This window comes from Alnus glutinosa, chromosome 9, assembly GCF_958979055.1.
Source record: "Alnus glutinosa chromosome 9, dhAlnGlut1.1, whole genome shotgun sequence".
Taxonomy (NCBI): Eukaryota; Viridiplantae; Streptophyta; class Magnoliopsida; order Fagales; family Betulaceae; genus Alnus; species Alnus glutinosa.
Window position 1 is genome coordinate 19,794,272 of NC_084894.1, and position 14,118 is coordinate 19,808,389.

At 34.8% G+C, this 14,118-nt stretch overlaps 1 protein-coding gene across 1 annotated transcript; it reads right to left on the minus strand.

Moving 5' to 3' along the window:
• Positions 1 to 5,326: 5,326 nt before the first annotated feature.
• Positions 5,327 to 13,431, minus strand: LOC133878679 (U3 snoRNP-associated protein-like EMB2271). Its single transcript, XM_062317266.1, has 7 exons — positions 12,833 to 13,431; positions 11,763 to 12,105; positions 10,205 to 10,429; positions 8,873 to 9,101; positions 8,532 to 8,710; positions 6,402 to 6,467; positions 5,327 to 5,554 (listed from the first exon to the last, which is right to left on the minus strand). Exons 1-7 carry the CDS (start codon positions 13,231 to 13,233, stop codon positions 5,477 to 5,479), a joined length of 1,521 nt encoding a protein of 506 aa, XP_062173250.1. The 5' UTR covers positions 13,234 to 13,431; the 3' UTR covers positions 5,327 to 5,476.
• Between the last annotated feature and the right edge of the window lie 687 nt (positions 13,432 to 14,118).

Here is a 14,118-nt window from a genome sequence, read left to right on the forward strand (position 1 = left end):
GGTCAGCTAGTTTTCAAGTTATCTCACGTGAATGTAATATGGCTAGTCATTGTCTAGCTAAGGAGGCCTCTCAAAATAATATAGATCTTTGTTGGCCGGAAGAAACTCCTTTGAGTGTTAGTAGCATTATTTTTAGGGAACAACCTTATCCCTAGCTAAGATCCTATTTCCTTAGGATCAATATTGATGTATTCTTTTCAGAGTTGTAATAATAAATGATTCCGTTCAAAAAAAAAAAAAAATTGTTTTTTTGAACTCCCCGAACCCCTACCCTCCGCCATGGGATTACTTGAAATACAAAATTTGAAAGATAAGGTGAATTTTTGCAATAAATTGATTAGGTTTTTTACACTGACACGTGTCAGTTTAATAGAATAGATTAAAAAAATATATCATAAAACCTAGTTTCTTTTTCTGGGCTCAAAAACCATTGTCTCCATCAAAATCTTCTCTATTCCAATAAGGAACCAGCATTCAAGTTACACAACAATTTCCTTAATTTTATTTCAGTTACCTGAAATTGTAATCAATTTATACAATTGTTGGAAGTCAAGAGGATCAAACACTCAACATACAAAAAGAATATAAGTGGATAGGAGGATTAAACACACCAAATGAGTTTCACTACTCTAAAGAATAGAATAATGATTGGTATACACATTAGTGTTTATAAGTTAAAACATGTGACTTCTCAAACATTTATATTTCTCAAATTTAACATATTTATTATCTAAGATAATTTTTCGATTAACAAAAACAAACCTTTCGCTGTTTTTTTTTTTTTTCAATAAAACGAAAAAGGTAGATGAAATGGAGAGAGAAACAGATATAGATTGGTGACCATCTCAGTCAATCTGTAATGTTAAGAGTCATCAAAGCCAACATTCAAAGTCATTTTTAGTTTCCAAAAAAAAAAAAAAGGCCTTTGTTTAGTTTCAAAATTAAACGAAGTATTCAAGCTTCTCTTTGGGTCATTCCCTATTGCCGTGCATGATACGACCTTTTTTTTCTTAATGAATATGTAACTAGAGTTGTGAGAAAATTAAATTAAATAAATTTTCATACAAATTTAATATGAGCGACCAAACCAATTTATTCACCCGAAGTAAATAGGATGAAACAAAAATGAATCGGAAGTCAAATTGGTTCGTTCTGTTCTTAGACACGAAAGTTGTTTACTTGTTTTCTCTCATATCTAAAATGTGAAGGTTTGAACTTGAACTTTTTTCTTTTAACAATAAAGAATTGTACCAGTTTGGAATGCATAACAAGAATATGAACATTAATTTTTTGTCTACTCTTTTAAGTTATAGGTGCGATTAGTGGCAAGAATAAAGGCCTTTCTTCTCAAATCCTAAAAGTTGCACTTTTTTCCCGTTTTCATTTTTTAAAATGGGGTTAAATACGTTCGACTTCATGTGACTTTACGCCTTTATTTTTTGTTCCCTATGGTTCATTTCGTATCGTAGATGGTACATTGTTTATGGCTAAAAACGGAGATAGTACTTCCGTTCAAAAATTGACGAAAGTCCATGTCAACACATCTAAAGGTGTTGACACGTATCCTATATCTAATTAAAAATTAAAAAATATTAAAAAACTAAAAATAATAAAAGCTTAAAAAATAAAAGCTTTAAAATATTAAAAAAGAAATTGAAAAAAAAAAAAGGGGGTGGCTCAGATCTGGGGGTGGCCGAACCACCTCACATGGCCCTTGGGGGTAGTTTAGCCATCCCCACAAAGCCAAAGAGCAAAAAAAAAAAGAAAAAAAGAAAAAGAAAAAGAGATTTATGTGGTTTAGCCCTTGGGAGTAGCCAAACCACCACTGTGGGTCACGCGGGTAGTTTGGCCACCCCCCAAAAGGCCAATGAAAAAAAAAAAAAAAAAAAAAAGTTTAGTGGGTTTGGCCATTGGGGATGACCGAACCTACCCCAAAAGCTCTTGTGAATGGTTTGGCCCACTCCCATTTTGTTCTTTGGAGGTGGCCGAACCACCTCCAAGGGCCATGGGGTGGTTTAGCCACCCTTAGACTAGCCATGGGGCTAGCCACCCCATTTTGGCTAAAGAGGTGGCTTTTTTTCCAATTTTTTTTTTTAAAGCTTTTATTTTTTATTTTTTTAACGCATAGGACATATGTCAACACCTGAGAGGTGTTGACGGAGTCTTCCGTTAATTTTTTTATAGAAGTTTCGACAGAAATATTATATTCGTCTTTAGTCATAAACAAAGTATCATTTACGATACGAAATGAACCATAGTGAAGTAAAAAAATAAAGAAGTTAAACCATAGGGGGCAAAAACGTATTTAACCTTTAAAATAAACAAACTAATAAGTACATATGTTCACTTAAATAAAAAATAAAAATAAAAAGAAAGCAGGAAAATATTTAAACATTATAATATTTAAATTACCACTTTTACATTAAAATAATCGTGGTATACGAAGATTTGGAAAGTTTTTCACATATATATATATATTTTCCGTTTTGATCATCTTTTTATTTATTCATGCATATTTTCCTTATAATGAGAAATAGAATGACTTTTTTTTTTTTTTTTTTTTTTTTTGATAAATAATAGAGTTTTGAGTACTATGTAGGGACTAGCAAGGGGTGAAAATGCATATGAGGATGCAGTTATCACTTTTATGTATTCGCATTCGTGCGGTTATTGTGATTATTATCCGCTATCCGCATGTGAGGTATTGACCGTTTTGAATTGCTTTCTAAATCTATATGCAATATTAAATAATATGGTTATTACTATTATGCAAGCTTAAATAAATTAAAATTTCATTATTTTATAGAGTAACAAGAATTTGGATTACCCAAAGAAAAGAAAAGAAAAAAATAAATGTAGTGAGATATGACTTTTAGATGATAGTGAAAAAAACATTTCATAACTTCAAAATCCTAAACTTATCAAATTCAAAACAATGTCGTTTTAATGAATTTAACTAAATATATATAATATATATTATATATAAGGGAAATGCGTGAGCGGTCATTAACCGTATTCGCATTCTCTAAAATCGTTGTCCGCATTCACATATGCAAATGATGATTTTTGCTAACAACATCCGCATATACGAATAACAAATACAAAAGATTATGATCCGTCCGTATTTTCACTCCTATATAAAGACAGTATAACTTCTGTTAGATACATTATTCCGTTAAAAATCTTTCTGCCAGCTATGTTTACAATAAATAATCATCATTCTATATATATATAAAACATTTATTCTCTCTCCTCATATGTGACTTGTGAGTTTGGAATGGAATAAAGTCGTGATCATGTTATCATAATTAACGTAGATAAGCTTAATTAGGATGTCGTATTTCTTTTTCTTTTTTCTTATTTTTCTTTTTCTCTTTCCCTCATATGCATGAACGTGGCACTATCAAGCCTTTTCATGAAGTAACGTAATTGCTCCTAAGCATTTTGATACATCTTTTTTTCTTTTTCTTTTTTTTTTTTTTTTTTTCCCTTAATCTTCATTCTTTGCCTACTCTTTATTTTTTTGGATAGCCTTAGAAATTTACTTGGAACCAGATACCGGTAGAAATGGGATTGGATTGACGGGTGTTTATTTGCCTACATTCCTGTTTTTCCTAAATTATAAAAGAGTAAAACTATTTAATAAACTTTTTTATGATAATGGTATATACAATTAAGACGAAGTGATAATAAAAATTAATAATTTAATTAAGAAGGACTTGTAAAAGGAATATTGAAGCTGGTACTACTGCAATTTTTTGGGCCAAAGTACGCCTTTATAAAGACTACTATAAACAAATTCTTTTGAGGAAAGGTATACTGAAGATTGATCATGAAATTTATTGGACAAAGAGTAGCAGAGCTTCAATCAGGCCTAGGGAAAGAAAGCAAGAGCCTTTTAAGAACTCCTGTCCTGTGTGGAAATTTGTGATGAAATATAAAATGGGAGAAAAATAGCGAAGTAATAGATCGAGAAACTGGAGAAAATAAATTTTGGGTGGTTTGGCTTTAGAAGTTTAGCCATTTTCACAGCTAGAAATCCAGACTATATATATTTTGCTCTTATTCAACGTGATGACTTACAATACAATATAACCCTATTTATTAGGAAAATTGGGTATGTGAAAAGAATACAATAAAGGTAATCAAACATCTAGGATTTGATTTCAATCAAACTTAAAATGTTAAAATATTCTAATACGAAAAAATCTATCAACTTGATCATATATATGAAAATCATATATTCTAACCTCCCCTCAAACTCAAGTTAAATGAAAGAAAAACAATTGACTTTTTTTTCTTTTTTTTTGGTTCTTTCTTTATTTTACTTGATCTTCATTCTTTGCCTATTCTTCACTTTTTGGATGTTCTTTCCTTTGCATGCAAGAGGAGATTTGAAATAAATACTCTTTGAAGACCGATATTAAAACACCACCACTCTTCCATGCACAAACTGCATAACCAAATCCGAAACCGTGTGTCTGGCTGGATGATCGGCAGATATTAATGCCAATACAAGCCTTCTTCATCACTCAATGAATTTCCAGTCGCAGATTCGGTTCAAAAATCCCGCTCTAACACTGGAGAAATGGGCGTCATCATGCGCTTTGGAATGGGAGGAATCGGCAAGATTTGCAGCACCACCTCACAGTAAAGGCGGAGAATTTTTCAGGGTTGTGAAGTAAAAGAGGGCAATGAATGTTCGATTTATATATAGTGCGTTGATTTTTCTAATGGGCCACGAGTCCATGGGCCTGACCCAGTAAAGGCGGAGTTATGCAACATAAGGGACGTGGAGCTTCGACCCATCTGGATTTATAAGCCATGTTTTCAGACGTTTTTTAGTGGGCCGCTGGGCTAGTTATACGCCCAACGAACCCTCAGTTCGTTTACTCTCTCTCTCCAGGATTTATGACTTTTAAATTTTTTTTTTTTTTTTTTTTTTTAGATCAAAAGTTACTTCATTTGTATAATAATCACAGTATACATATCAAAACATGTAATTCAGAACTCAACAGTTGACTAAACCACCCACAAAGATCCAAAATGACAAAACCATCCCGTCCCAGATGCTAACTGAAGTTTCTTATAAGCACTTTCTCACCACATGTTAAAATACACTTCACATAAAAGAGTAATGCTACACATCATCCCCTTGTCCTCCTTTTGTCACCCCAAAATTGATGTGGCTCTTAAAATCACCATTGAATTTTTGATATATCACTCTTGGATTTTGATCCAATGGTGATTTTAAGAGCCACATCAATTTTGGAAGGACAAAAAGAGGACAAGGGGATGATGTGTAGCATTACTCCACATAAAAAGATGGTTTCCTATTTCCCTTCCAGATGAAAAAAGGAATAAATGGTAATAAAAAATATATATAATTCGGATCAAATAAGAGAAGCAGTTTGTCATTTAAGATCAAAACTCAGATTAGTCAAAATTGGAATGCTACAAAAATCATTTGCCCATCTTATGAGAGTTCAAGGGAATGTACTGCAATTCCATTCTGAGCAGGCTGGATATGTCCCCACCTCCCCAAACGAGGCTCCTGTTGCAGAGGTATACTTTATCAAGTGAACGAAATTTTATGAATTGGAACAAAAAAATTGACTTAAGATTTATTAACACTATAGTGGATTATGCCACACTTGTTGCCAAACGAAGCCCAAAAAAATTACTTTCATTTAAAGTTCAGCCACTTTCTATGGAGAACCCTTAGAAAAGAACAGCATATCAGCCCCACAAGAGAGGGAAGGAGTGATCTCAAAGTGCTAGTGAGAACTACAATTCCTTTCAGCCAGAAATTCAGCTTCATTACAAGCTCATGAATCAAACCCTAGAATATTTTCCCTCTATATGCTTTAAAACAATAAATTCTTTTTCCCATCTTGATAGCTCTTTTCCCTTGTAATAATATTTTCAAAGAATCCTTCTGGTTATGCTGTATACATAACTTAGTTGCTATAAAAATTAATAGCAGATTTTTTTTATTTTTATTTTTTTCTTCAGACAATGAGATCTTTCTTTTGATAAGTGATAATGAGGAATTTTCATCAAACATCATAAACATAAAACGGATATGGTAAGTCACAACCAATAAAATGCTTCAGTAGCTATGCTTACATTTCCAAACTAGGTCTTAGCTGAAGATTTTCCCCAATAGGAAGTCAGGTTTAAGCTTAATGCCAAAACTATGGTTCAACTGCAAACTCCATATTCTGACTTACTATAAGGACCTCAGAAAGCTGAAATTAAACGATCGACTTTCCTCTATGTCATATGCAAGTCACATTCCTCATACTAAATTCAGAAAGGATAACAGAGAGAGAGAGAGAGAGGAGAAGAGAAATTATGACAGAGATGGGGACATCTATGACAAAGGACAAAAAATTTACCTGCCCAACTCCGGCAACCAGGAACCGTCCAGAATTTGCAAAAGCTAAAGAATTCACAAACCCAACCTGTGTTACACAAGATTCAAGTAAGCAATAAACATTATTTTTCTTTGGTAGCTCTAAACTCAATCACACATCCAATTACATGGAGAGCCCAACATCAAAAGGCACCATTAATAATCCAAAGGAAGAAAGAAGAAAGAGAGAAAAGGTGGTGGGTGTGTGTGTGTGTGTTGGGGGGTTGGGGGGGGGGGGGGGGCCTTCATGGGTTGGCTTGCATATAACAACATTAAGGGCTGAACTCTAGCTCGAAACAATGCATTGCCCCTAGTTAGAGGAGAAGCAGGGGAATCAACATACTGTTAATTCCCACTGTGCACCTAGAAATTAATGCACAAAAATCTGCGCAAATGGAAATTGTGAAAATCACTACCATCCACTTCTAATTTGACATGGCAATCAAACAACTATTACAAGACATTGACATGCAAACCCTGTTAATCAATGCTGCTAATGCCAACTTGCTTTTGTGTCTCATGTTCAAAATTAGTATATATCCCTCAAACTATTACCGCAAGAAAGATCTTGTTAATATGAAATAACCAATTATCCCTCGTGTTAAAACAAGCGGCTCATATTCTCTCAGGCATAGAAAGAAGCGGAGCGAAGTGATACATCCATACAATTAGGGTTTTCTTGTAAGTATGTTATATTGCAACCCTAAATCATATAGTAAAATATAGCCGCACTTCTAAGAATGTTGACAAAGATTCCTAAGAATGTTATTACTGCATTTGATTTATTCTTGGACATCTTGTAGAAATAATTTATTTTTCCAAAAATAGCCTGATATAATCTTATTTTGACATTAGGAAACTTCAAAAGGACAACATATTCACTCATCTATCCTGAAATATAGGGCTTTACAAAAAAGAAAATTTTCCCAGTTGTGGCAATGAGGATACCAACCTTTTTCCATGAGAATCCACTTTCTCGAGAAACCTCATTTTTGTGGGAATTTGGATGCTCACAAGCATCTAAATTCTCATGAACTTTTGCAACCAAACAGACTGCATTGGAATCCTCTCAAAATTCTTAAGAAGCTAAGAACATTTCCACGTACCAAATGCCACGTATGAGATTCTCTATGCTCTATGACGTTTACGTCAATGTAACTCTATCCTAAGTTGTAATGTCAAGGAAATTTCAAGATATGTAGCCAAGGAAAATAGGTGTGACCTAAGTTATCTAAACTTCGTATTAGATTTCAGTTCAGTATTCAATACAATACAATCAATGTTATGGGCATGGAAACCACTAAAAAAATTCACTTCTCTTAATTACCATTCACAGCCCCTACTGCAGCATTTCCTTGCTTGTTTCAATAACAGGCCAAACATCTTTCTTACCACAAAATGCCTTAATATATAAATGTTTTATTTAACATGTATCACTGACAATCTTTTTTTTGATAAGTAAGAAAGTTTTATTAAAAAAGTGTAAGAAACTCCCAAGTACACAAGAAATATACACAGGAACAGTAGAAGCAGCCCACAAAAAGAAAAATGAACCAAAAACAAACCTTCAAAAACCAAAAACCCTCAAACCTGTACCCTCAAGAACAAATCCCCGCAACCGCAAAACAAAAACCAAAAAATCTCATTAAAACAACCTTAACAATCCAGAAATATAAAGCTTATAGTAGTAATTCAAACAAATCTTACTATAAATAACAACCTAGAAATACACCGAAGCACAATCCATATAAAACAAAAAAGTTGGGTATCAAACACAAGCCGTTTCTAAATTATTCTAAGTTCAAAAATGAGTATTTATCATTTTAGTTTCGATATGGTTAAGAAGTCATTCACATTATTACTTAAAAAACAACTTATAATCCTATGTAAAAGCAGTTATTGAACAATGAACACAATATCTTCCTCCAAAGTTGATCATAGATAGCCTAAAAGTTTTAAATCTATAGTTACGAGGGGGGGGGGGGGGGGGGGGAAACTATCCAATCATTGAAATAAATGGAAAACAGCGATCATAATTAATGGCCACATTCACATTGTTGTGTAATTCTAATTGCAAAAAGTTAACTATTATTACAATATTGCTTTGGCTTACCAATGGAAGATTGAACAAGGTTCGAATGCCTTTTGTCTCACTTTCAATAGCCCATAATCGAACACAACCATTACCAGCTCCTGATGCAGCAAGATCACTGCTTCTACACACAGCGACAGAACTAACCCAGGAATGTGCTGATTGACAATGATAGCTTCCAGAACTATGGTCACCATTTTCTGCAGCATGGGAATCAATGGCATATCATTAGAATATTGGCAAACAAGAAAGCACATGGCAAGAATAATAAACTAGCTTAAGATACAATATCCACTTAATACTTCAACTTTATGCATAACTTCCGTGATAAACCATTTGAAAACAAAGTTTTACAGTTTTACCTATATGTCCATTGGGGATTGTCCCCCTATCCTTTTGTTCAATATTCTTGTTTGCAGCCAACAAAGCATGAGCATTCTTCATGATGTAAGCAGGCTTCTTTCGCAACATATTCCAAAGACTAATACTTCCATCATCAGAGCCAGATAAGAATTCATCATTACTAATGAAACAACCACATTCCAGAGAAGATGCAGGGGCACGAAATACTAAACGTGACTCCTCAGGGACCTATTTTGCAAAGCATAGAAGGTACATCAAGACCAAGTACGTAAAAAAAAGGAAATATATATATATCAAACTGGTATAAACAAAAACTCAAAGATACTGAAAATAATAAACTATATAAAGACGTGCACCATGCCTGATTTTATAAATGTGTAATATATACAGTACCAATTGGCAGTTTCGAGTGTCGGTGCAACAAACCGGAAATCATGCTCACAAAACGAGCTCTATCTAGATTCGAAAATTAGTCAACATACTGTTTTCTCCTACTAAATCCTTCCTAGACACCCCCCTCCCCCTCCCTCCTTTCTTTATGGTATGCTTAGTTTAACTTCATTGATTGTACTCTTGGAAAGGCAGTATGTTTTTTATTGTGCATGATCATGAGGACCATATCATTTATCATCATCCAAGGACCAAGGCATTTCCTGCTTAAAATGAAAAGTGGGGATTGCATGAATTACCTTATGGAAAATGGTTGAAAAGATATAATTATGTATAAGTTTTTTTAATAAGTAATTATGCATAGTAGAAACCAGCCCTCTCCTGCTTTAAATATTAATCTTTTTCCCCTCAAATAAAACACACGCTATCATTTCTTGAACAGCCAATCTCTTAAAAATACCACCCAATCAACTCCATGTATAGTTAGAAATAAAAGGACTCAAAATAACTCTTTATATCCCTTTCTGTTTTAGAATTGACCTAATGAATGCCAGAATGCCTAGCAAAACCTATCCTCCCAAGTCATATCTCTCGAGTATTAGGGAATATCTTTCCATACATAGGGAGAAGACACTAAATGCACATTTAGTATCAATGATAGCTAGTCCATGGCCTCGCGATCTCCCTTGTAAGTCACCAAGACTGAAACCTCATTTGAGGGATCTTCTCTGGCTGGTCAAAAGATGTACAAGGAAAATATACAAAATGTAAGGTACCCTCATGTCTTTTTTCTTTTTCTTTTTTTTTCCATAATAACTACTTGTTAGTCACCTTCTAAGCCGTCATTATTCATGTCTTTTTATTCAAATAATAGACAGGCTCATACCATTACGCTCACAAGCAGAAGAAAATATACTATCATAAAAAGAATAAGTGCTTACCTTATACAATTGCATGATTCGATCACGTCCCACAGTCAACACCCGCTCTTTCCGTAAGCAATCAATAGTTAATATTTCACTTTGGTGACCAAATAATGTAGTTATATAGGCTCTGTCTTCTGCATTCCATATCTTAACTGTTCGATCAAATGCACCAGAGAAAAGTTCTGAAGTTCCTTGCCTAAAAGTTAAACATGATACGGGTCCCTTGTGACCTGAAAAAGCCTGTTAAACATACAACTAATAAGAATAACACATAGGAAGCATAAACTTTCAGGTTTTGAGATGTGATCTTTAACAGCATCAGGACATAAAAGTTTATGTCAGACAGAAAAATGTAGAAGTTTAACTTGGAAACATAGATAGGTATCAAGGAGAGTTTTCCTAGGGCTCAGCAGTCTATCACTTGTTCAAACTGTTTGCCATTTGAATTTTTTCTCTCAGATCTTGTCTATACCATAATTAATAAGTTACCAGACAAGATCATCATAGTTACCAATCTTTGCCCACAAAAGAATCCACTGAAGAGAGGATATCACCAAGCAACCACAACAAAATACAAGAATTCGGCTCCACTGGTATTGGAGGGTTAATTCCGCATTGTCTAATCTAAGGTGCAGGTCTTAAATAAAAGGTACGAATGATACCAAGTCACATAACATTTTAAATACAACAAAACTATGATATTTCATACATAAAGAACTGAACAAAGTACGGTAACTGTAACTCATAAAAAAACTCATTGAAATAAGCAGCTCAACCCAGCCAAACAAACCAGACTAGTTGAGCCCTATCATCGAGTCAGGTCATAATCAGGAGCTGAGTGTTCTATTAGCTAAACAAAAATTGCACTAAACTGAAACCCAGTACCAACAAAAGGGTTTTGCTCTAATATACATGTAAGACATTTGGGGAGATTTACTATTAGGATATAGGGCAATTTTTGTTTCTTCAGATTTGTTGTCATGATTTGACAGAAGAGAATGTCCTGTTGGGAAATGACCAAATGGGATATGTAGTGGTTTTGTGAGTGGAATCAGGTTTGAACAAGTTGGGATAGGACCAGCTTGACTGATTTGGTTGGGTTGGGTTTTTCCTTTTTCTTTTTCCATTTCCTTTTTTTTTTCTTTTTTTTGAGAGAGAGAATGTGTCCAAAAAAGGAGAGGAATTTTACGAGTTCCATACTTTGTTGTATTTCCTTATGCACAAAATGAACATTTTGCTATGTATTTGAAATGATTTATGACGTGACAGCATCCTAACCGTTTATTTAACACCCATGGTTCAGATTAAGCGAACTCCAGTATGCAGACTTACACCCCTATTGCATGCACAAGATTTTTTGAATCTTTAAGAAGGAAACATAAATTTATAAATTTCCCTGTCAGTACAACATACACTATTTTCTGTCATAAAATGCCTAATGATCTAATAGGTCACTGATATTCCCCCAACTAAACCCAATGCAAGAAATTGTTTCAATATTTCAACTAAAACCAAAATAGGTTTAATAACATCACAAACGTTTTCCAAAACGAAAGTAATAAATGAAATTCACCTGAATATGCTTTCGTGTACGGGTATCCCATAAATGAATGTGGCGATCTAAGCCTCCACTTGCTAAATATTTACCGTCAGAGCTAACAGCTAGTGCTAAAACTTGTCTACTATGCCTTGTAGCTGCACCTTGTGTATCCCTGGCCCCATGAGACCTCAGTACTTCTTCGCTAGGCCACTGGTACTTTTCATGTTTCCCACTATCTACATCCCAATGCAAAATGGTGCCATCCTTCGAAGCTGAAAAGCCCTTATGATCATCCTCAGATAGAGCCACAGCAGTGACAGATTTCCGGTGCTTCACCAAGACCCGGAATTCATCACTAGATTCTGGCATTTGAACCCTGAATTGAATGTATTAAACATTAGAAGCATCCTAGACATAGTGTTCATAGATCTCCATAGTATGTCCAAGTGTGTGGACATGTGCTCCATTTCTTCTAATAAACAACATTAGTTCAAAATCATGTCTCAAATTCATTTTCAAAAGACACCCACTAAGTTTCAAACTTCTGCACTTCTTTTTTATAAGTAATAAACCAATCTTATTAAATGCGTAAGGCTTCCCTAAGTACACAAGAGGATACACCTAACTAGAAAGAGAAAGCGAACAAGAGGAGACAACTTCTGCACTTTGAAAAAGGATAAGACCATCAAACAAGTTGCATTCCTAGAGTAAAAGTATCCCTCTATAAACTAGGCAATTTAGTGCTTAAGCAGCAAGTGTCTTCATTAACAAAAAAGTACCCAGCGACTAGGGCTACAATTTTCTTATCGAAGTAGCATCCTATCTATACCAAACAATGTAAACTTTACAAGGCTCAAACTTGGAAGAGAAAATTAAGAAATGCTACTATAAATTAAAGGATATACAAGAAAAACCAACCCAATAAAATTACAACACTAAGAAATCCATTCTCACCATCACAATGTTATATGAGGAAGCTATCTAATACCACAACCTTGTAGCCCAAATCAAATCAGAACATAAATACCAAAAAAAAAAAAAAAGAAGCTTTGAACTTGAAAAGCAATCAGAATCTACTCTAAACTAGTTAAAACAAAGAATACCTAGACGCAATAGCTCGACGAACCCGGCCGGCGTCCTCGAGCTGCTCCTGCTGCAAAAGCATCGACACGCGCGAGTCCCTCTCGCCTTCCCTCTCGTCTTCCCTCTCACCTTCCCTTTCCTCCTCATCCTCCTCCACTTTCGCCGCAATTCCACGAACCTTGTCCAAGTGCGCCCTCGCCACGCGCTGCCTCTTCTCGTCGGCGGTTTCCTCTACCAACTCAGCCTCCTCCTCCTCAATCCCATATTTACTAACCAACCCATATTCCTCGTCCGAGTCGCTCCTTATGACGTCACTCTCAATCTTCCGCCGTTTCTTCGACTCCTCGACGAAAAATGGGTCCCGTGAAAATCCCTTGCCCTTTCTTGCTCCTCCATTTGGAGCCGACATTTTCTTCTTCATGTTCTAAAACTCTGAGTGGTAGACCGAGTCGTCGTTGGCTGAAGAATCAGACTTGTGATTTGTGAATACCAGCGAAATCCCCTTTTCAGCGGTGGCTGTGTCGGCAGGGGGGGGAGGGTTCCTGGGTAACTGGGTTATGTTTTTTAGGGTTTTAGGCGTCGCTTGCAGAGAGGAAGTGAGGGTTTTATGTTTCAAAAATGACCAAACAAAAAAAGAACTAAAAGTTTGTAAACAAATTATGGATGAGTAATGATTCACTACCACCTAAATATACAACTTTTCACCACCTTGTCTATGTGGCAATGTGGTCCCCCACTTTAATTTATTTTTAAAAAATAAAAAAACTCAAAAAGTAGTGGGAGACCACCTTGCCACATAGGCAAGGTGGTGAAAAGTTGTATATTTGGGTGGCATTGAATCATTATTCATTATGGAAAGGAGTTTGTTAAAAAAAAAAACCCAATTTCTATTTTTTGGGCCTATTGTACAAAGAGTAGTGATTCACTACCACCTAAATATATAACTTTTTACCACCTTGTCTATGTGGCAAGGTGGTCCCCCACTTTAATTTATTTTAAAAAGAGTAATGATTCACTACCACCTAAGGCCTCGTTTGGTTTGCGGAATGTCTATTCCATTAGGAAAAGGAATAACTATTCATGGGAATAGATGAAGGTGGAATGGAATAACTATTCCTATTCTTTTGTTTGGTTGTAACGGTGGAATAGAACATTGCATATGTATTCTTTTGTTTGGCACAGTGCAATACATTGGTGAATGAAATCATATTATAATCAAATTTCCTAAAACACCCTTATAATACAAATATAATTTATATTCTTAAGGACATTTTTTTTTTTTCTTTATTTAAGAAACATAAACAAT